The sequence below is a fragment of the Panulirus ornatus genome, chromosome 48, assembly GCF_036320965.1.
Source record: "Panulirus ornatus isolate Po-2019 chromosome 48, ASM3632096v1, whole genome shotgun sequence".
NCBI classification, from domain to species: domain Eukaryota; kingdom Metazoa; phylum Arthropoda; class Malacostraca; order Decapoda; family Palinuridae; genus Panulirus; species Panulirus ornatus.
The window spans coordinates 23,594,955-23,619,555 of record NC_092271.1 but is presented as its reverse complement, the minus strand read 5'-3'; the positions used below and the strand labels follow the sequence as shown (position 1 = coordinate 23,619,555).

Genomic DNA, 24,601 nt, shown 5'->3' with positions numbered 1-24,601 from the left:
ATGGTGTCACCTTTGTAGTCTCGTGTGGTAAGTCTTCCATACCAAAAACTTCGAATTCAACTCGCATGACCGAAGAAAGATGCTCTCTGTCATTAGACAGTCAAAACAAATAATGACTCTTTTGGTCAGATCCAAAGTTTATTGTGATTCTTATTGATAAATACACAATCTGGTATGGAGCAATAAATAAGAAAAAATGAACAATCATTTGCAAGACTTTTGAAGAAAAAAAGGAAAAATGGCTCCACTCTCACTGGAAGATTTTAATCCAACCAACAGATGTCTCATTCTTTGGGTTTTATCACCAGAGAGATAGCTCCCAGACATTGTTGGCTGTTCCCTGATCACAGTCAGCCCCAGGTATCATTTTTTTTGGTTCTGATTATGATACAGATGTTTCCTGGACATTGCTAACAGAGCTCTGTCCTAAGCATAGATGTTCCTGCATTGAGCTTGGGGATCTATGTCATCAGCACAGATATCCCCATATAATGATCTCTTGGGGGTTTCTGATTGTTACAGAAATCTCCCATACGGAAAGGCCATCATATGCAAACACCATCATCAAAAGATAAATATCAATAAAATGCTGTCCATGTCAAAGTCAAGAGCTTTACTTGGAAAAGATAGTACACACAGGTACAGTAGCCTCCAGTTAGGAAGAAATACTTAACATAGTTACTTTTACTATGCGAGTTCATGAACATAAGAAGCACTGAATGGCCTAAGCTAGTCACTTTGATAATAAATCAAATAAGCATCACTGAAGTGCAGCAAAATACTTATAAAAGCAACAGGCTATTTAGCTGTGTAATACCATACAGGACAAAAAATGAAGCAGTACTGAATTAATCTCATCATGATTCAGAATGCTATTTAGCCATCTCCTTGGCAAAAGTTTCTGAATTAAGTTCTAGTTCAAAGATCACATTCAGGTTCCTGTTTACAAGAGAATCAAAATCCACATGAAAATTTTACTTTCCTGTATCATCTTAGCACTAGAAGAGAGAACTGGGGTATTAATAAAATTGCTGAAAAAGTCATCTCATAATGAAACCTTGGTGGAAGGGTCCTTAACAACAGTGAAGAGCCAATTCAAAACTAATATCTTGAACAAATGAGTGGACTCTGAATTAGGGATGAGGTTATCTTCGTGAAATAACCAAGTATCTGCCTGTTATAGATGATCCTGGGTTGCTGCTATTGACACTCGAACATCAGTCAGTTTGGCCCTGACTACAACAATCTTCCTCTGTGCCTGGTTAGCTGAGCTGCAAACACTTCATATTTAATGCCAGCAGGTTTTAGGGCTCCTGATCATCTAAAGACAGATCAAGTCATGAATGAGTCATGGTAATGCAACAACCAATCTTAGGACCTGACAAGCACAGCTCTGAATACACCAAAGATGAGCTCATGTCAATCGTGATACAACCCTTGCAACAGAGGTGCTCAAGTTGTGAAAGATAAGGCCTTGTTGTACAGCACTTTTCTGTAATATGATTATCAGGACCTTAGTTATGTTTCAGGTATTTTAGGCCTTATGAAAAGGGCTAGGGCTTCATCAAAAACACTCCAAGGCTGTTTTGAGAAGGTTCTTATCACACTAAGCTGATTTTCAGGTTATGTTTAATATGGTTGTTACTTCCATCACACTGTTTGCTGGCTGGCTGAAGATTCAGGACCATAGAGCCAAATGGAGTGGCACTGGCCACATCATGTCCAGGTGTATGTTGGTCGAATAACTGGCCATTGAGTTGATAAGAGTTCAGATGTCGAGGACTTGGTGTCTGAGGGGTAACTGGATGAGAACTGGGAGTTTGGGGGCTAAGTGACTGAGAGTCAGGTGTTTGAGGACTAACTTGAAGAGGGCTGGTTGTCTTAGGACTTGGTCTGAATGAGAGGGATGGATCAGAGAAAATTGTACTCTTGGTCCCCTGGTGTTGGTGTCTGGAACAATGGCCCAGCTGTCGCACTCTGTACTGCCGCCACCGCTTTCGCAGTAGCTCCTGCACCTCCCCATTTAGGTAACAATAAAGCACCGAGACAAACACACCCTGTAGAGGGAGGACAGAAACGAGGCAGGATGCCATAATGCTGAAGGTACAAATATGCATATATTCTTTCCAAGAATCATCAGGTGTTCAATCAACATATAAGTGATTTTCTGAAGTGTTACTGCACTGCAAAAAGCTTCCCACAGAGGTGAGTCATCTAATAAAACTTACTATGACAATCATGCTGTCATTATAGGGTAATAAAAGCAAAATACTGTGATACCAGGATACAGCCACAACAGAGGGTCAACATGCCTACAACAGGGTACTATGACTAAGGCACAGCAGGTCAAGACGCAGCCACAGCAGGATTTCAGGACTCGGTTACAGCATATCAAGGGGGTTGGACCTGGTTAGAGCAGAAGTCTCTGAGCCAGCTACATTCAAGAGCCAGGACCCACCTGGGAGGATTGAAGGAGGGCATTGGTGAGCATGTAGGCATCCTCCAGGTTGCCTTTGTCACCGGGGTTGATGGCAAACAACAGGTTGGTAATGCCCAGCAACGGGAACAACACTATTGTTGCCTTTATCGCCTTCCTGGACAACATGTGACAATACATACATTCGCATCTTCATCTTGAACATCACATTACGAATAAGAAACAATCATTATATCCAAAACATGAATCATATTTGAAAATTATATTCATGAAAGGATTTATCCCAAAAGCACTAACTTTTGCTGTAAGTTAAGATTTTAATGCCTTTATTTGTTCTATCATCAGATATATTTTTGCTTTAGTCATGAACTAGAAACAATGAAACTTGCTTATACTGTACAGTAAAATAATGGTTCTGCTACAAAGTCATGAAGTCCTGCAAATGGACAATGAATACAATTATGAATTAATTCAGTGTTTAATGTGTGAAGTTAATCTTAGTTTTCACTGATGATAAATCAGTTTTATATTTACTTCACTTTAGTTTCAGCACCTTATAAAATTAGAGCTGTTCCTATACTGATTTATCTGTTGATACTGCATAAGAAAAGTATGTTGAGCTACAATAGCCTACATTTATAAGCAGATGCAGTGTGTCCTTCCACACTGTGACTGACAATCAAGTTTACTACACTTTTATATGTCAAATCAAGGGACATATTCACTAAACTCTCACCTTTGCACCCTCTACACCAATGACCACTTTTCCTGCACTCTCATCTTCTCTATACCCTTGACATCATTGGCATTTGACCCGATTCTTTCATGTCAGTCAGTCCAAAAGCCATCTTTACTGCACCCGTCATCATCACTACCCTCAACACTACCGGACTATAGTAATGATGCATCTTCACTAAACAAGCATTGGAGTACTTACTGTTGCACTGAGAAACATAATGAAAAGGAAAAGCAAGAGCATTTCAGTTTCTTCCTATAGTAGGAAACATTAATATGTGATTCACTGAGGAAGATTAGATTAAAGTGTATAGAAAAAATAGAGAAGAAACAAAAGCAAAAAAGAGGGAAAATAAAATAAGAAACAGACATGAGGAAAGTGAAAAGAAAGAGAATGTATCTGATAGTGGTAGAGGTGTTGTGGAAAGAGGAAGTATTGCATGGTGGTAAATGGGTTATAATGAAATGGTGAATTTGACTGAGTCTGACGTGGACATATTTGATACTGGTAAACGTAAGGTTGTGATGTCTTTTTTTTGGTAGAGGTGAAGAAGGTGTAATTGGTGGAAGCATTTCTAATACTTTCATATCGGGTTGTACTTGTGGTAGATATGGTGGTGATGGGTAAGCACATATCTAGTACCTTCTGAGATCAAAAAGGCAGGTGAAGTAACCTTACCTTATCTGGGCATCACTGGCCTGCAGTTTAGTCACCAGGATCCTGATGATGTTCACTAAGAACATCAGGTTGATCTGTGAACAGAAAACACTTTAGACAGACTTTCATTATATCATATAATGGTAAAGCATCATAATCTGTGCATTAAACAAACCTTATAGATTCTTACTAAATATCAATATATGCAATCAAAACATATTTTTTGAAATTGAGATTTTGCTTAAAATTTCAACAACATAGTTCCTGTCATTCATTTTGAATAGGGATCTGGGGTCCTTATTAGTAGAAGTCACTAGTACCAACAGAGAATACTGATTAAACTTCACAATGTTAGAATCCAAAAGTCAGTAACCCAAGCATAAAAACCACCTAATTCAGAACAATAACTCTCTTAAATAATTCTATTAATAATTCAAAATACCTAGCTGAAGGCTGCAAACTTCAGAATAATAAGAATCATATGAGTGTGACACGCACCTCCCCAGGGAGACGCATCACTACTCAAATGCACAAAAGAGGAGACATCACTCGCACTTCATCTGACCTCATGGAAGCCACTTACCATAAGGGCTGTCACCATAGGAGCCACCAGGATCCAGACGTAACTGAGAGCGCTGTAGCCACGCCAACAATTGACAGGGTAGTATGTGGACATGGTAGCAGCCCATGCTACCAAGAACACTAAAGGGCAACCTGCCAAACAACAATACTCAAAATGAAAATGGCCCAACTCTTGAGAAAAAAAAAATATATATATATATATCCCACTTTACAACACATTTTTTCATTCAACCACTTGCAATTATTGAAAGCAGAACAATAATTGCATATAAGAGCATACTTGACAAATAATTCACTTTCAAGTCCAAGGATGAAATTATTTACACTTCTTAATTACACATGAATTATCTGGTTGCTTTTCATCTCTTACCACATTTCTAACATCCATGTGTCTAATGAATTCCACTGTCATAAACAGCCTCAAAACAAACCAATGGTCTCTTGCTGTTTGATTCCTTTGTAACAACTTACAGTAAAAAATTAGCTTCAACTATGAAGAATGCAAACAACGTTCTTTTCTTTTCTCATTGATTTCATCCCTCCTGACAGGATTTGGGAGATCTAATTTCCTGATAAAGACGAGGCAGTGCTGACCCCAGCCTTCATGAGGCAGGAGTGAACTCAGCCTGCTGGAAGACCTGAATTAGGCACAGGCAGTACTGACTCCTGCCTTCATGAGGCAGTACTAACTCTAGCCTTCATGAAGGCCTATATTGAGGCAGGACTAACCCCAGCCTATGATATAGTAGAGGGCGAAGGGCGCCCCTGAGTCGAACACGTTGGAGGTAAGTCTGGAGTGCAGGAAGAGACCTTCGACGAACATCCAGTTGATGGAGGCCATCTGGGCGTACATCCTGAGCGCCAGCAGGCTCTTGCACAGCCAGTCCTGCAACGTTAACAACCTGTAATACCTCCAACGAATGTCTTTTAGAGTCTGTCCTGCAAACACGATGCCATCAATACAACTGGCGAGTGATCTTGGCCGTTCTTTCGTCATAATGTAGAGCATTTACATTATTTCGTGGAAAGACCAAAAAGTGAATATCTATTTCTAACGAACACTGTTCAAAGCATCTTAAGATCTAAAGATGACCATAAAGTTACAACTAAAAATGACAATATACCTTGAGGAGAATATACATTTTGCTCCGTGAACCCTGGCTGCTAATACTCACCTGCCACAAAAAGATTCGAACCATGATGAACATGAGCATAAAAACGAGTTACATGGCAGACGAGTTTCATAGAAATTCTTTCGACTTTTTTCTCTTTAAGTATAAAGATACTAAGCAGAAAACAAATCATACATTAACTAGAAATACAAAGAAGTTAGTAACATAATTGTTCCTGACTGCTTTTGCTCGGAATAGTTTAGATGTACATCAATCCTACAGATCTATATATGGGTCTTAGCGTAAAAAAACGAGGGGAAAAATATAAAGCTTTGATTAATGAATGACTATGACAGTTCAGATTAATATTTTAGCGTGCTTTGCAATAATTTGAGTCACGAAAGACTGTCCATTGGACAACCCGTTAAGAGCCACGTTATTGTGTTCATAGACAGGAGAATGATACCGAGACTGGTGAACGATACATCAACACAGGAGAATGATACCGAGACTGGTGAACGATACAGTGTTGTATCTGTGATTCGATCTTCAGATAACCAACTCGTTCAATTATCCAACTTTTTCCAGTGTGAGCCAAGATCCGTTTGTGATTCAGGAGCCGGTCCTCGTTATTACTTACTTGTGTCTGACTGGTTGTGTTCTCCTATGCTAATGATCTTTATCAGCAATAATAACTAATCCTTGCATCATGTCTCAGAATTCAAATGACTGCTATCATCCAGGCATGCGAGTTGCTCAAATTTCCGAACATTTCCAGGTTCATTTGTGTCGGATATCAGATTGTTTAACGGTACATCGAAAATCGCTAGCAATACCAACCCCTGAATAACAACGATCCGGCATATTTCACTGTGACTCAAGGCTCTCCATTTTATTCACCCCCCCTCACATGATCCTCGCAAAAGTTGATACTAATTCTACGAATAATACTTTATAATTCATTAGTTGCCCGTAGTTCCAAACATTATTATCATATGGGAATTATATATTGTCTACTGACGCGTGTTTTTGGCTTGATAGCAATCGAATGTTCATATCAGCTATTGTAACGCTATTAAACATACATCACTGCAACGTATATATTCGTTATGTAATTAAGATGTCTGGGTAATAATTTGGGCTTTAGGCCCATCAACTAACTGCCAGGCTCATTAAAGCCGTCAACGCCAAGTTACATTCACAGCCCGGTAAATATTTAACATGTTCAGGCGTTAAAGACATTCCCTAGCACAAGTTCACTATTTCTTTGCAAATGAACCACGCCCTATATTAAAGCGTTTTTTCATGGTTTATCTACGACTCTGCAGACTTGGATATTTTGCAGATCAAACTACGAGAGATTATACTCTCGAACTGGTCTGAAAGCGTCATAGCTCAGTAACCCTCCTCATTAACCACGACCTTTACCACCGACTGAAGGGTATTCAGATCCGAATCCTTTTCATCCTGGAAGTGGCTGGATTTACTGCGAGAAGCCTTCGGCATTCCTCCTGCCATCAAGTGTATCGATTAACGCCAGTCCCGGATAAGGTAGAGACTGAAAGCATAAATCTGACGTTTTGGACTTGGGTGACTTTTACGGAATCAACTAATACGAGCTTTCTGCACAGTTCATTATTAACTTCTATATACTCTTGATTATACATTCTAATCAATAAAGGAACATATCTATCTCTTCCGAACAAGTTGTACTAACTCTAAGCGTTTCTTTATCAGATACAGCCATTAAACATTCTACTAATACATATTTCATGGTAAAACCAACATAGTTCATTGGAATTATGTATAAATAACGTGTATATGATATCAGCTTTGGTAACCACTCAGCTGTCAATAACCATTTGATTCAACGACACACGAATCCGCACATACAACATAAGTGATCGACACAGAAACACCTACTTTCCCTCTTTTCTCCTAACATTCTCTTGCTCACCACACATCCAAGAACCCTCCAACATACCTCTTCCAGAGGCTCCAACAACTCAACACAACCGTCCCTCAATAAGACACAGCCAAGGACCACACCACAAACCCTTGTAAACGACTCCAACTCGCACACAACTCGGCTCTCCAGTCAACACTATCAAGAACCCTCCAACAAACTCCTGCCAGAGACTCCAATCCCCACAATCCGTCCCTCCAGTCAATAATCAGGTAATATATTCATTGCTCCAACTCAAGCCACTAGGACCTGAACATTTCTGTAAATAGTACGAATTTTTACGTGTATGATATCGGTTAGCTTTTTAAATCTAAATATTTTATCTGGTATATTTTCTTGACTAACAGTTAGGAAAAAATTATATTCCAAATGCAATACTTACAGAAGTATGAAAAGTAGTCATGAAAAACAGGGTAATAACAGGAGGGAAAATAAGCTTCAATACAAGATAATGAACCATATGTGACCGAAGCATCTCTCAGTCCTACCCTTCCTTGTTTCGGGGATTGGATTCCCCACTTGTTTCCTTGGATCTCACTCCAATCCCCACCACCCCTTGCAGTTTGACGAGACTCGTATCTTAACGTTCGTCTTATAAGATCTGATCCTCTTAACTCCTTTAGCTGGCTGCCGGGTGTCTAGATTGTGTGAGGGATCAATTATTTTTTCTTTTGAAAAGCCTTCGTTTCGCCTCTATTATAGATGCTATAAGCGGTGAGAACTCAGAGGTTTAATCAGAGTTTGAGGTTTATCATCAAAGTAAAAATGGGGAATAATCTTTGGGTGAAAATCATTTCCTAGCTTTGCTCTCGACTCCAAAGGTGATAGAGTTAAGCAGTGAGGGCTCTAAGGATGAGTGTGAAGGTAGTTGCAGATTCCGAAGATCAAAGTGCTGTGAGGGAAACGATGAAGATTCTGATGATCTTAATGTTGGCTTGAGGAAGATTCACAGTACTAGAGAAAGGTAGATTCTCAAGGTCAGTGTTTGTACAAGGAAGATTCTAAGGTTCGCAGTGTTGGAGTAATGTAGATTCTGAGGATCAGTGTTGACGAGAGGAAGATTCTAAGGATTATGTTGTTGGAGAAATGAAGATTTTGAAGGTCAGAGTTAGTAAAACAAAGATCCTAAGGCTCGCAGTGTTGGAAAAATGAAGATTCTGAAGTTCAATGTCGATGAGAAGATTCTAGGGTTTACAATGTTGGAGAAATGAAGATTCTGAAGGTCAGTGTTGATGAGAAGATTCTAGGGTTTACAATGTTGGAGAAATGAGGATTCTGAAGGTCAGTGTTGATGAGAAGATTCTAGGGTTTACAATGTTGGAGAAATGAAGATTCTGAAGATAAGTGTCGATGAGAAGAAGATTCTGAGGATTACAGTGTTGGGAGAGAGAGGAGGTAAGGATCACCATCATGAGAGACTCTGGGGAGATTGAAAAAAAAATTGTGTGTGGGGAGACGAAGATTCTGAGGACCAATGTTTGGGGAGGTTAAGACTGACGAAGATGGATGAGAATTTGGTGCACAGGGTAGGGCGGGGTGTAGTATAAAGATGGAGAGCCAGATGAGTGACTGGGAGGGAAAATGAAGGTGGGGAGAGGTTTAAAAATGATGTACTCCCCATCACTGCCTTCCTCCCTCATCCACAATTACATTCTCCTCCAAATCATCCAAATCTCCAAGATTTTTCCTTTTGCCTGTATCTCGAACAGCCTCCATATTCCCTTTCTATGATCGTCCTAATCTATACTTTCTCTTTCCCTCATCTAATCTTTCCTCCTCCATTATTTCCCCATCCTAAGCCTCCATTGGCTCTAGTCGCCCCACCAGCCTCTGCCAGGTCACAAAGCCCGGGAGTCCACGAAGCCTCGGCGGGGTCAAAGGTAAATTCGCGAGAAACACTACCCAAAAATTAGGAAGGAAAAATGAGCAAAATAATATGCAATAACTTCCCCGGGTCGGAAGGCTACCGTCCACCACACTATGAGTAATGGAACCCTTAACACCAGCTGACTGGCGGAGAGTCTGGAAGTATAATCTGTTCTGAAACCATTGGTAAGCTCTTTGAATCTACTAAAGCTGTGTGTAACTGCCCGTTGGTACTGCGAGGGGGGAGGGGGAGGTAGTCTTACACTCGTGGCGCCCTATCTCTTCGAACATTTTCTTCTGTCGTACAACTTCTTAAATTTGAGTATGCTGTCTGTAATTACAAGGTCTTCATTGATTCTCTTCGATTCATCCACCACTCGTATGCTATAAAAGTACTTCACTTAAATCTTAAAGAGTTTCTGGCTTTATATCATGTTATGTCCTCTGGTTGTTCTGTCCCGACATCTCTCGAAAAACTAACTGTTTACTGTCTACGTCATCAATGTCTTGAAAACTCAAAAGGTCGTGGTCAGACGAACCCCCCCCCTCTCTCTCTCTCTTCTGTCTTCCATCGTGGGCAAAATCAAGGCCTCAAGCCTTTTCCTGTACTTCAGCTCTCTTCCAGTCGTGGTACCATTTTCACTGCTCTCCTCTGTACCTTCTCTGTTAGCATTTTGTTCTTCTTCAGGTTTGGAGATCTAAGAGGTTTGTAACGCATGTCCTCTTCTTCCCTAAAACTATGCCGTGTCTCCCTTAGGTAACTGAACCCCCTGCAGTAAGTCATCCACTAAGCTTTTATTTGATTATCTCACAGACTACGGCCATCAGTGAGTCTGGTTTGCAAGTCACTGCCTCTGCCTCTTCTAGTGTGTGTGTGTGTGTGTGTTCAGAGACAAGCTCCCTCAAGGCTGTCCCCTCGCATGGTAAGAAAATTCGCTCACCTGACGGAGTGGTTATATCTTACGCCTTCCTTCCCGTGAATAAACTCAGACGGAGAGCCACGAGCGGGAAGACAAAAGAAAGAAAGGCGGGAGCGGACCCAACTCCGACCGCATCACCACTACTGAAAACTTCTGGCCCCCGCGCTCTCTGTACACACTTCGAAGAAGCCCCACGGGAGCAACATGCTCCAAATGAAACATTCATTCTCGAAATACATTATGATATCTCAGAGAAAATGTTAAATAATCCTGTTCCTCATACCTCATTGTGATACGAGATGACATAAATTAATTCACGGAAGTTTCAAATATATCGATGCTTGTAATACGTCAACGACTCAGTGATATGTGATAAAATGTCTACACTAATGTACCATAGCAAGAAAATAAAATATGCATACAGAAAAAAAAAAGACAATTATACTCCTTCCTTGAGCGAGAACCAGAGACAGAAACAGACTCACCAGGTCAAGGAAGGTGAGGGAGTGTGGAAACAGGGACTCACCAGGTCACGGTAGGTGAGGGTGTGGAGACAGGGAGGGACTCACCAGGTCACGGTAGGTGAGGGTGTGGAGACAGGGAGGGACTCACCAGGTCACGGTAGGTGAGGGTGTGGAGACAGGGAGGGACTCACCAGGTCACGGTAGGTGAGGGTGTGACGGTTGGAGATGAAAGGCTCCGTCAGGACGACCATCACCAGGAACCGAATGATGAGGGAGACCACAAGGTTCCTGTGTACCCGCAGCCGGTCACACTCTAGCGTCCTGTAGGGCATTATATAGGGCATTATATAGAGCATTATATAGGGCATTATATAGGCTATTATGTGGGGTATTATAGCACTGGATAAGTATTATGACTGGTATAATATCGTCAGCTGGTCGTACAGACCACTCCTGTAAACTGGACGTATACACTAGTCGTGTAAACTGGTCGTACACACCAGTCCTCTGTGTGTGTGTGTGTGTGTGTGTGTGTGTGTGTGTGTGTCAACAGGCGTGGGGGGTCGGACTTACCTGAAGTAGGTGAAGATGAAGATGGTGATGGTGAGAGTGAGGAGGGAGAGGAGGGCGCCGATGAAGGTGATGTATCGCACGGCGTCCACCACGCCCGCCGACCCCACCTGCCGAACACCACACCTGAGTCACCATGGGAGAGAGAGAGAGAGAGAGAGAGAGAGAGAGAGAGAGAGAGAGAGAGAGAGAGAGAGAGAAATTAGATTGTGCGAGAGGGGGGAAAGAAATCAGATTTCTGCAGTGAATTGCGCTGGTGTCGCTCAGTCTTTGAATGGGTAAGGAAACCAGGCTGACGCCGCCCCCACAACTCTACCGTCTACCTCGCCATCTATCCTACTGCTGCTGCTGTTGTTCACTACAAGACTCCTTTACACGTCCCATCAACCCCAACTGGGTTCCATAATGAGCGGTAACATAACACGCAGCCTGCCTACGTAGGTCTCTACCTGGCATGGAGGTTACGGAAGGATGTTCTATCCCGTCATTTTCACCTCATTCACCTGTCTATATGTCAGCTGTAGCGCCTCCGACACCGGTCCTTATGGTCCATACATGTACGAGATGTCTGACTACGTCTTGCTACAGATTTTCTACGTCGCAGACGCGAAATAAAAGACTTATAGTCTCATTTGGGCGAACCGATTTGCCAGAGGGAGCATCCTCACCCTCCCAGGGTAAACCTCGAGAGACAAATGCTCTCGGGAATCCTTCGACGTAAGAGTGGCCAAACACTACACTTTACCCACTCACTCTTCCTGCCTGCTCCCGGCTATAGCCCATGTCTCACCATGTGTGGAGAGACTTACTATTGCGCCGTAAATATCAAGCGCCATCTTTCCTGTCTCTGCTATGTTTACACGTTTAAAGTCCCCTTGCAACTTCTGAAGAAGAGAATAGATGGTTTAACCTAGCGCTCACTCAATTACACAGTCACCCTGAAGTAATAAAATACACGTTTTAAACCTATAAATATATACTTTCTCGCACGCAGTATATTCTAAACTGCTCTTCGCTGCCTAAAGGAGCTTACAGTAATCACGTCGAAGACCTTTGAACGACTTAAAAGATCAAATCCTTTTCCCGTTGCGCCGTCTTTAAATATTCAAACACACACTCGACCGAACCCTAATACTCGGACTAATGTGCCGATCGGGTTCAGGTTACAGTGTAACAAAAAATTTCTGACTTGTTCAGTGAACGTGAGGTTATCGTACTGACCTGTGACCTGAGTTTATCTCAGGTAATTAATGATGACGTAACGAGGACTCATATTACCTTAAATTTACCTGTGGTGACGGGCGGGATGGAGACCCATAACGACCCTGACTGGCTGTTAGTGACCTGAAATGACCCTTGGGGATCTGTACAGGTTCATTTTGACCTTCGGTGACCTGGACTGACCTAGCACGACCCCTTGTCCATGATGACCTGACCTGGACTGTCATGCAGCCTGGAATGACCTGGACAACATGGTGTCCTAGAGTGGTCTATGGTGACCTGGATTGACCAACCTGGAGTGACCTGGACTGACCTGGTGTTCTATGACGCTGAGACACTGGGAGTAATTGGTCCAGCCTCCCCACAACCACTGGCCAGACGGGTCACACTCGCGGTACGCCATCGCTGAGGAGAGGAGAGGTACGGTACACTAGTGGTGATGGTACACTGATCACGGTGCGGTACACTAGTGGTGGTGATGGTACACTGATCAGGGTACGGTACACTAGTGGTGATGGTATACTCACTGATCAGGGTACGGTACACTAGTGGTAATTATGGTACATTGATTAGGGTACGGTACACTAGTGGTAATTATGGTATACTGATTAGGGTACGGTAGCAGTGGAACATTGCTTATGGTACATTAGTTAAGGTACAATAGCTGTAATACTCTGGTTATGGTACGTTACATTGGTTATGGAACAATAAGGAGGTTGAGGGAGTGAACGGGGAAGGCAAAAGTGTGTGTGTGTATGTGTGTGTGTAAACCTTTGTCAATAATAAACCTGACATATTACCTTGTCATTGCCAGCCAGATCTCGGTGTGCCACTTCTGGCACAGGGCGGCCCGTGTTTCTTTGAGTATACATTTCCCGCAGTCTAATGTCACGGTCAAAACAATACGATACACGTCATACGGCCGAACAAACACCCATGAAGAGATACAAATCTGCCATATTTCTTTCGTTCTCGACGCCTTTTGACCATCTTTGGACTGTAAGTGACTCGGCAGACGATCAGCCATCTCAGGCATACGATCCAGAAATTCGGTAACAGAGCAGTTCACACTCTGGGCCATCGTAATACATAATTATCCACATTTTCCTACTGCTGCCCCTCGTAAATTTCCTATGATATTTCTCTCCTCTCTCATTTTCCTCGAAACAAATTTGCACTTCCTGCAAATTTCAGTTCCGTGACGAAACCTTATTGATTTAAGATATATTATTGCCCAAGAATGTCATCAAGTACGAATCACAATGGTCTTTTTTTCATTTCGATACTGACAAAGAAATCGCCTTCCGTAAACTTCCATAGTCCTCCCATTCCTATCTCCGTTTTCTACATCAATGCAACCTTTTAACTGTCTCCGATTTTTCCTCTTTCGAATCCGGGTCATATACCCTGTGCTCCGGGGTAATAAAGGTGATTTGTTACTTTAATTACCCTTAAAACAACTGCAAATTAGTTATCTATATCAGCACATAATTTTTGTGTTATCTCTATCACTGGCACGGGTCGGAAGGCTACAGGTAAAACATTATTTCCCCTCCAAAAGACTTTAGTATTTTATTTCCTAGTGTATCTAGTTACATACTGCAATTATTTACCTTTTTACATAAAAATTACTATTTTACAGTTTCTGATTGTCTTTATTTTCGCTACGGCCGCAGTCTATTGTTTTAGACATTTCCCCAGAATCAACTGCTGAGATGACTTTATCTACTCGTCACTAATTCTATCAAATCAAACAAATTCAGCTCCATAACTCTAAATTGACTTTTTCCCCTCAGCGCCCTTCGCTTGCTTCTCTTCCCACTCGTATCATGTAACGAGCTTGTTAACTCCTTAATGATCCAATTACCCTCCAAAGTGTGACAGTAACAAACAGATGTCAGAATATGAGCCAGGATCAGTGTCTAAATTTAGTACGTGATCGAGAACAGAAAAACAGTAACACATATTCGAAGAAAATGCTCAATTTTATCAGCAATATTTAATAACATTTAACTATAGCTTTTAATGACGAGGGTGTTAAGGATGTTTTGGTTGGGGGATCCAGTTTGAGGCTGACGGCTTTACTGACCCTGGCAATTGATTGGCATAAACTAGCCATCACAAACACCCCATAAAAATATCCTGCAGGAAAGAGACACGATTAAGTATGGATGTACCGTACTAGGGGTAACGCTACACTTCGTACACTCCCCCCATCATGAACCTCCTGCCCCGGTAGCCATATAGCTTGACGAAGTGGCTGAAGAGACGCCACACCATAGGTCCTGCTCCTTTGCGGGGAGGTCTTACCGTCAGGATAGTTGAGGAGGTCCGGGACGTCGCTGAAGATGTTGGCACACGACTCCCTCACCGTCGACCCCGCCTGCGTCGCCGGCCAGCAGTAGAGCGTGTCCCAGGTGGCGTTACAGTACACTCCTGTAGGAGGAGGATGGTAGAGTGGGTGTTCGTACCAGCAGTACACTGTTACAATAAACTCCTGTAGGAGGAGGATGGTAGAGTGGGTGTTAGTACCAGCAGAACAGCGTTACAGTACACCCCTGTAGGAGGTAGATGGTAGAGTGGGTGTCAATACAAGTAGTACAGTGTTACAGGAGGTAGATGGTAGAGTGGGTGTCAATACTAGTAGTACAATGTTACAGTACACTCCGGCAGGAGGTAGATGGTAGTGGATGTTAGTACCAGTGGTACAGTGTTACAGTATACTCCTGTAGGAGGGTGGGGGTGAGGGCGTCAATGTAAGTGGTACAGAGTTACAGGTAGTGTTACACACACGCAAGCTGCTGTATACAATGAACACCAGACTCATAACCTTCTCAAGCAGTGTATTAAATGTACCTTGTAGCTACAATTTTGTTAAATGAATTTGTCAAATTCCTCGACAACCATAAAAGCTCTTGTTTCATTTCAACAACCTGGGTATAAGTTGATGATTGTGTATGATACCGCACGTAGCCAATTCGACCTGAGGAACTGGGAGTGGAGTCAGGACATACTGTGGACGGTTTATATCCCAGTGTGGACGAGGGAATCCTCCTCCTCTCTTTGTCGATGTCATGGGGCTGGGCGCTCGAGCATACTCCCTGACACATTCATGCAAATGCGAGATCTAACTTGTAGATTAATTAACATGTGGAGTGGAATGCACGAACCTGCTGCCGCCAGAGCCATTTCCTAGTGGAGCCGTGTGTGTGTGTGATTATCATACACATAATGATCCCTCTCTTAACCATATATATATATATATATATATATATATATATATATATATATATATATATATATATATATATATATATATATATATACATATACTTATTATTAACCTTAATAACCACCAATACTAAACACACAACATCTGCACAACGAAACAATACTAATCTCTACACAGTTTCATCCTGATAACTCTGGCAATCAATTCTTTGCAACATCTTTCGCCACATTCGATCCAAATATTCTAAACCACACACTCCCTCCATTCAACTCCGACCTATCATAATCCCTGATGCCACAGCACACCTCACCTCCGCTAAACCACACACTCCCTCCATTCAACTCCGACCTATCATAGTCCTTGATGCCCCAGCGCACCTCCGATAAACCCCACACTCCCTCCATTCAACTCCGACCTATCATAATCCTTGATGCCCCAGCGCACCTCCGATAAACCCCACACTCCCTCCATTCAACTCCGACCTATCATAAACACTGTTGCCACGACACACCTTCGTTATGAGTCGCCCATCGCCACGGTACACCAAACCCTTCCTCACCTATCAAGTCTCCACTCATCTCATCTCCGGGAGGCATCAGTGCTTTCCTGGCGTTTTTATTTTCTTTTCTTTTTTAAACCTGTCATCCAATTCGTTATCAGCTTTTATCTCAGGACAGCAGGTGAGCAGCTTTAAATAAATTGGGGCTCGTTCACCGCTACTGATCACCAGAGTCGATTCTTTTTATACAAACTTTATGTGTTCAGTTCACTGTGTCAGTTATCCATTATCATTCGTTGATTTTGTTTAAGGTCTTTAGTTTTTTATGTATGAAAATATTGTTTTGAAACTCCATGTCAAAAGGTCGATAACCACTCTATTACAACTAAACTTGCCAGGGTTAGGTTCTCATCTGTAAATGTATATTCGTACTGATATCAGCCTAATATCAGTGGGCCGCAACCTAATCTGGCATACGGTAACACACATCCTATTCAGTCCGGTAATTTGATTATATCCGAGGGAGCAACGGTTAGGCCTGTTGCCCGGTTCTCTTAACAAGGCCCTAATTACATGGAGAGAGTTAAGTTTGCTTTTTATAACAATATCATTATTTGGTTATTTGATTTGTGTAAGCAAAGATATATTTGGTAAGATTTTCCACGTGAATTTGTTTGGTCTTCGTCTTCACGTAAGATTACGCAACATACAACTTTGAATAAACAGTCCTGCTCTCTACTTTACGTTGACAGCCTTAATGACCCTGGCAGTTAATAGGCCTCAAGCCCAAACATCCAACCAACCTTAGGACGATACGACTCTTACGTCTGACCTTATTCTTCGTGGTTAAGTCAAGTCAAGAGTCACGCCATCAATCACACAAAGTCATGCAGGTGCGCTCAAGGGACGCACCATCGAGCGAAAAGGTCTTACAGTTCGGCCCAAGGGTCGTAACGTCGTGCTTAAGGGGGATAAAGCCGCCCACTTTTACTCACCACTATCCTTTTTTTCCATCCATATGAATTAAAGATACGCTGCTGGAGGAGGCGTTCCTCTTTCGTGTGCCTTACAAACACACACACACACAACCCCGCCACACCACCTCCTATCGCCTCCATACACCAACATATTCCGCGTTTCGTATCGGAAATCCATACACTGCTCCTGTGATACTTTCACAACCTGAGACACCACAGGTATTGTAAGAGTTCCCTACTTCAGATGGGGAAAAGATCAAAACAATTAGAGCATCAACACCTGCACCAGTGTAATATTGTACCAAAAACAAACTTTTTGTTTTTGGCTACAGTGATGTTGCTTTTAAATGATCAAAGTAGTTTTTTCTTTTTGTCCTTTGTCTTCGTGTCATACCCTGAGTTCATAAATAAAGGATATCCTGGGTTTCCTTATCGCTAGTCACTTATATTGCCAGAGCCCACTAAAAACTACGACAGACCAAATCCTTCCCTCCATGAGGTAATCGTGTGTTACAGCCATATTTCTCGCAAACCTAATGTGTTTCTGTAATTAACGTCTGTCTCGTTCATTCCCCATTGTCCACCTGTAAACGAAAACATCATTATAACCCTAGACACATAAGAAAAACGGTCACATTAAACCACCCGAAGCAATGGGCAGCAGGGGAACAGTTTGTTCCCTTTTTTGGTAACGGGGTATAGACATCACGGTTCTTTATCCTCAGCACTACGTTACTGTCATCACTCTATTCTCAGGCTATATATACCGTGTTGTTTAGGACCATTGGTACTCAGTGTAAATAAGTGTGCCAGCAGGTAACACCACCATAAATATCCTAGCCAACACGCCCCGTTTCACGACGCTCCGCGCCCAACTTTTCTCTCCCTATAAACTACAGTTTAAAACAGACAAGAAAAACCTGTCTCTGACAATGTCTTAAGATGGTTGTGATCTAGTTGGTCTGTTAAAGGCTGAATTTTTTTTTAATTTTCCAAAACAAGGAACAGAGAAGGGGGCCAGGTGAGGATATTCCCTCCAAGGCCCAGTCCTCTGTTCTTAACGCTACCTCGCTAACGCGGGAAATGGCGAATAGTTTGAAAGAAAAGAAAGAAAGATATATATATATATATATATATATATATATATATATATATATATATATATATATATATATATATATATATATACACACACAGACAGATGGAAAGACAGATGGATAGCTCAAGGACTTTTACCATCAGGGGATTGATTCTTCCAGTTCTCCAGACATTTGCGACCTTCAGTGGGTAACGTAAGGTGGTGGTGGTGGTGTGCTGTGGTAATGGTGGTGGTAGGACTGGGGTTGGGGGCCCTGGCTCCCTCGCTGTCGGGTCCTGTCTCACCTTCCATACTCTGTGAACAAAGTCATGATCATTTTATCAAGATTCAACTGAAAATTTTATGTTCTGAAATTAGTAAATTAGTGGGTGATGTTGAGATGTATCCAGTCACCCAATTATTACAAATTTGCCCAAAATACAACTGAGAAAAAAGGGGCTAAACTGCATTTCACTCGTGGAGTAACCACGATTGTAGTTTGTTTTTCTATGGCTGAAGTAACTTCCCTTACAAGACGTAACACACCAATATATACGTAACAAAGAATAAAAGACTGCGTGACAGTAACGAAGGTTATGAGGAAGGGAAGCAACATCCCGGACAAGCCTAAACACAGGAAGTTAGACCCATGAATGTAAATGAAATAGTCCACATACAAAAAATATAGGTAAGAAAAGACTGCTACGAAAACAAAAACTCCCCTTTTTCTATCGATACGAAAACAGCCACTCCTGTTTTTCCATAGGTTATATATTCAGATTACTTTCGGTACAGTTGTAAAACCCACGTAAACAACGCCGAGCCGCAGCGATATATCCCTAAGGCAGACATTTTCTGTTCTTTTGCCTCCGACAGATGAGACTAAAACGTCTTCTGGTGTCACAAAAAACGGGCTTTCATCTCCTCGAGCGGAGACTCGTAACTCAGAAGGATGAACAAAGCCATGAAAAATCCCATGATTGGATTGCACGGGACGACTTATTTCATACAGAGGATAAGGTATGGTAGGATGCTCCAGAAGGAGCGAGAACTAAGGTTGGATTATAATTTTTTCATATTTGTGCTTCGCTTCTCTGCTTCGAGTACACAGCCCAAATATCTTCATGTGAATTTCGTGTACGATATTTTTATTGATTTTATAAATGGATGACAAAGATAAGAAAATATGATATACTGCTTTTTCTTTTTGATGTATTTGATCAATGATTTCAACTTTTATTTCTGTGAGCTGACTTGGTCCTTTTTCATTTTCTTGTTCGAAACAGTTGCGTTCATTACCTCCTCCATCTCTCTACCCCAGTATTCTTTATTTCAAAACTAGGTTTTTTTATTTTGGCTTTTAACTTGCGTTACTTTACTCAGTCATTTTATGTAGTCTTATTTCTCCCCGAAGCATAAAAAATAATGATAGTAACAACACGGACAATAAATCCAGGATGAGGTATGATATTAAGGACGACAATAGAGAAGGTTCAAGAGCGTCGATTCAATGTACAAGGTCGAGACTGACGACTGATCGAACTCCGCATTGACAGACGTGACCCTAGAGTGACACGAACCGACGAATGATTCACTCGGTGAGGTCAAGAAAAAGGGAGAAATTGTTAAATATTTCATTCGGGTTCAGAGGAGCTCATACGCGTATGGGTCTGTCCCGTGAGAAGTCAACATTAATGGGATAAGAGAACGTGAGGACTAGAGGTCGCGAATATTCTCGCTATATATAGAGGAAAAATGATTGGCGTCGTTTTGTTTCAACCTTGTAGTATTTGTATATGTAGCTTAGAGTAGCAGAATCGTACCTGTTCTTTTAAGTAGACAATCTGAAGACTGTAAATTACTTCCAGGGCTGATGACAGCCATTACGGTATTCTGACACTGTTGAATATCTTCTTCGGCTTTGACGATAATCACTTGAGAATAACAATAACTAAAATTACCTGTAAAAACATATTTTGCCGGTATATTTGCAACCTTAAAAAGCTATATATATAGATATGAAATACTTGCATAAACATATTTTTGGCTGAGGGTTCGCATCCATATATTTTTGCATGACTACCTGTAGCCTATTATTTCTCTGCAGTTACTTTACTACCGTTTTAATCTCATTCTTAGAATGTTAAATATAAGGTTCTTTTGAGCTAGTGTTGTTAACTTACGAGCCTAAAAGCAAAATATGACATTATTAAATTACCAGGAGGGAAAATTACCATACACAGACACAGACACACACACACACACACACATATATATATATATATATATATATATATATATATATATATCCTCGATATTTTTTCTTGGTTTACGTCAGGTGGGTCTTGAAAGTCCGTCTGTCGCGAGCCCCTTGGGATAACTTGCTCCATCTCTGACGGTCGTGAGAGACCCTACGCTTCCTCGAACATGCTGGAACCCTTCTCCTCCGCTTCATGCTGGACTGTTCCTCTCCAGTCAGTAACAGACATTCCACATTGTTGGGTCCACTCTCTTCCGCCAGGTGGATGACTGCTTCGCTTCAGTCAGACCTTGGTTTTCTAGGGACTCGTGTTTTCTTAGGTTTCGCGCCAAAAGTCGTTGGAATCTTACATGAGCAAAAGCCCCCACCATACACAGGATTGTTAACTCAGACATGATGTGAAGCTGATATATGCACTACTTTATCCCAGCGACTTTGAGTAAGCTTTGGCTTACATCACGCTACTGCAGCGTTTGTCAACTCTCTCCATATCAAAACATTTAGATTTTCTTGTAGAGGTATCTGCTGTGTGTGACGTTCGTTGCCTCTCTTTATCTTCGAATCAGTTGAGGGGCTATTTACATACCTAGCATGGTCCTTACATATCACCAACATGAGCGTATAAACTTACTAAACCACATATCACAAACACAAGAGTCTTATTCTGAAAAAAAAGTTAGTCAACTAATTACCCTACTATCTGCAAAATATGTAAAAGTACCCTATGCAAAATGTCAAACTCGCAGCTGTCATATCAGGCGTATTTCTGATGGCAAAATGCCTTAAGGTAAATGGCTCTGATGTTTCAACCGATGTTCGATACAACTTCAGATTCGAGCGGTGTTCGAGCTGGCTTCAGGTTCGAGGTGTTCGATGCAGCTTCATTGACGATGGGTGTTCGAAGAGAGCTTCAGGTTCGTGCAGTGTTCGAGCCAGCTTCGGGTTCGAGTGGTGTTCGATGCAGCCTCAGGTTCGAGGGGGTGCTCTCGAAGATAGCTACATGTTCGAGCCAGCTTTTGGTTCGAGCTTAGTAATGGGGTGAAATAAATAGTTTGAAAAAAATACAATCAAAAGTCTTTGTGAGATTGAGACCCGTCTTGATGCACATCAACAACTGATACAAAGCTTAGCAAACTGCAGCCATAATGGAACTTATAAACTAAAACGGGAAAGAGTCGATGTAATCTACTACCTATTAAGCCATCTTCAATCCTTGGTTAGTAGGCTTGTCATGTGAAAAGTTCATTTAATATACATTTGGACACAACGTAAATGCTAAAGAAAATACACGGAAAGACTTAAATGATGACGCCAAGTCCCCCACAACCACTGGCAAAGCGCGAAATTGTAGTCATCCTGTGAATAATAAACAGACCACCCGGGGGTAAGGAGTGGGAGGTAACTGACGTGCTTTGTGTTGCTAAACCAGAAAACTCTTGCTGACAAATTCCCCTTTTTATAGTTATGTCTGTCTCTCGTTCCTCTGAATTTTACAGTGGATTTCTCCGTTTCACTTTCATTTTCCTTAACATGTGCTACACATACATTATATTTCATTCTATGCCTGACTTTATACTCCACGTAAATATCACTGATTCACCTCATTGCGTTGCCGTGTCAATGTGTGTAGCAGAGAATACACTAATTAAGGACACGTCCGTTACCTCGAAGTTCCCGGGTAAGAGACGATTTTTCCGTCTCTCTCCACAGTGGCACAACAAACAATGTCTCCCACCTTGGGACCGAGACAAGCACTGTGAAACTCATGAATAAGTTGAGGATGTTTGTGTAGAAACTTTTTAAACTCTCCAACACTTGTTATAGCCACATTTTCTATCTTTTTTTTCTTTTCGTATATTTTGAGACAGTTTTGAATTTACATTTAATAAAATGGTGACTAATACTACTATATCATTAATACAGTAATTAATGAGAATATACGGGTACTTCAGATAAATTACAAATGAATAAATGAATATATATATATATATATATATATATATATATATATATATATATATATATATATATATATATATATATATATATATATATGACTTCCGTCAAAATTGTCAGTGGATGGGCACGGCCCCTAGAGTTAAATCATAATACGTGTACCTATAACCTCTCAGCTTGATATATAATTCTTTACCCATAGCCATAGCTTATTGCTATAATCATTATTATATAATCAAACGTCCATATAGATCAGAATCTCTCTTTCAGCACACGGTGGTGGCAGATATCATTCCCCTTCCAGGTCATCACACAAAACCATGCACTCACAATGGTTAACAGTTAGAGACCAGTAACAACACTCAACACCTACACAGGGAAAGAAAAATAAAAAAAAACAGTACCAATACTACTCCATCTCAACATGGCAGGCATTTCTTTTTCCGCACCTCTTCTGTGAGTTCCCTGTTACCCAAACCAACATAATCAGTCACCTTCCCTCTACGTAAACAAAAAGCCCATAGCTCCACCGTCAAATTCAGAAACCTATGTTCACAGATCCCCCTTACAAACATCACAGAGACAAAACATGATCACTAATGAATAAAAACATACATAAAGTTAAGTTGTATGGCAATGGAGACTATTCAAGATATGGGGCCCTACAAGTGAAAAATTCACCGTACAGAACAAATAGGTGATGCTTATCAACCACCAGTTCACGCAACCTAATTTCAACCTCCAAAAGGTCACGTTTACTTCTATATACGTATTAGCTCAAGAGATGGAGTGATTTTGTTTTGCTGTGGTGGTGTAGGACTTAGAAAAAAAAGAAGCGGTAAATATTGATTTGGTGTATTCAAATCAGGCGATGGCGGAGGGGCTGTGTGAACTGGGAGATCCCCTGGCGTTCTCGTGAACGTAGGAGGTGAAGCATTTGTAAGATATCAAGAGAACCCATGAAAACCTTACCTAATTTCAGCAGCAGCAGCTGAGATTCATCTGAATATATAGTATACTAGGCGAAATATACCAGTATTACCCATGAATGCGCATCGTAAAAGAGCAGACGATAGAAAGAGCAGTGTTCACACCAACGCCGCCCAATAAGCGGTTATTACACGCAAGGCCCCCAGCATCAGACCGCCACATCCATGTAGGTATATTACCACCATCCATCTCGGCTGGTAAGGGTGCCATGGTTTTTTACAGGTTATGCAATTTTTTTTTTTTAAGAAGTGTTTCACGATATTTCATGCAAATCAACCAGTCTTTTTTCTTTTTTTTTCATAACCTTCTCTATCATCACATATAAACTATCAGCCATAACCAATCAAACGTAATGCTCCAAAATAACACACCTTCTACGCTTATTCTATTCTCTAATCAATACTCGACCACTCCAAACCAAAATCACTTCAGTATCCCCAGCGAGCAGCGATGCGGAGCTGAATTACAACTTCCGCCCGCCACGCCACCAGATAACACTTAACTTGGAACAACACTTCACATACGAGATCCCTAATGCCCAAGATGCAACCTCGTCAGTGGAAACGCTGAAAACCTGCTCATCCCTTGTGTTATACTTAGCACACATCACCAACCCTTCTCAACCTGTGGTCCCGCAGGGTGGACGTGACTCGCTTCCTAAGCGCGATGGAAGAGGCGTAACACACACACACACACACACACATATATATATATATATATATATATATATATATATATATACATTATAAAATGAAAAAGGTTATTTTCTTACCTTGATCTGAGTTCATCCAAATCCACTGCTACCTAGTATATATGGAAATACTATCCTATTTGTTATTTGTTTCTCTAAATCGCACTTCAGTAAAAAATAATTTGCCACCGTGTATGTCACTCCTGGTGGACACTGGAGCACGCTTCAGGTAATACAGAGCACCCGATGGTATGTGTTTCTCTCCACAACAAAACTTTTGTCACGCGTCCGCTTTTTAGGCCTCGTTTCCCCTTGTATCGGGTATCTATCGGTGCGGGTGAGGCAAAAATAACCTAACCACCACGTACGACTGTCAGCGACACACTA

At 41.4% G+C, this 24,601-nt stretch overlaps 1 protein-coding gene across 1 annotated transcript; it reads right to left on the bottom strand.

The window, feature by feature from the left end:
* Nucleotides 1–598: 598 nt before the first annotated feature.
* On the bottom strand, nt 599–24,601 carry LOC139763837 (corticotropin-releasing factor receptor 2-like). Its single transcript, XM_071690161.1, has 11 exons — nt 24,296–24,601; nt 18,476–18,632; nt 14,842–14,967; nt 12,845–12,936; nt 11,314–11,420; nt 10,932–11,061; nt 5,142–5,298; nt 4,414–4,544; nt 3,852–3,925; nt 2,459–2,594; nt 599–2,057 (listed from the first exon to the last, which is right to left on the bottom strand). Exons 2-11 carry the CDS (start codon nt 18,627–18,629, stop codon nt 1,602–1,604), a joined length of 1,563 nt encoding a protein of 520 aa, XP_071546262.1. The 5' UTR covers nt 18,630–18,632; nt 24,296–24,601; the 3' UTR covers nt 599–1,601.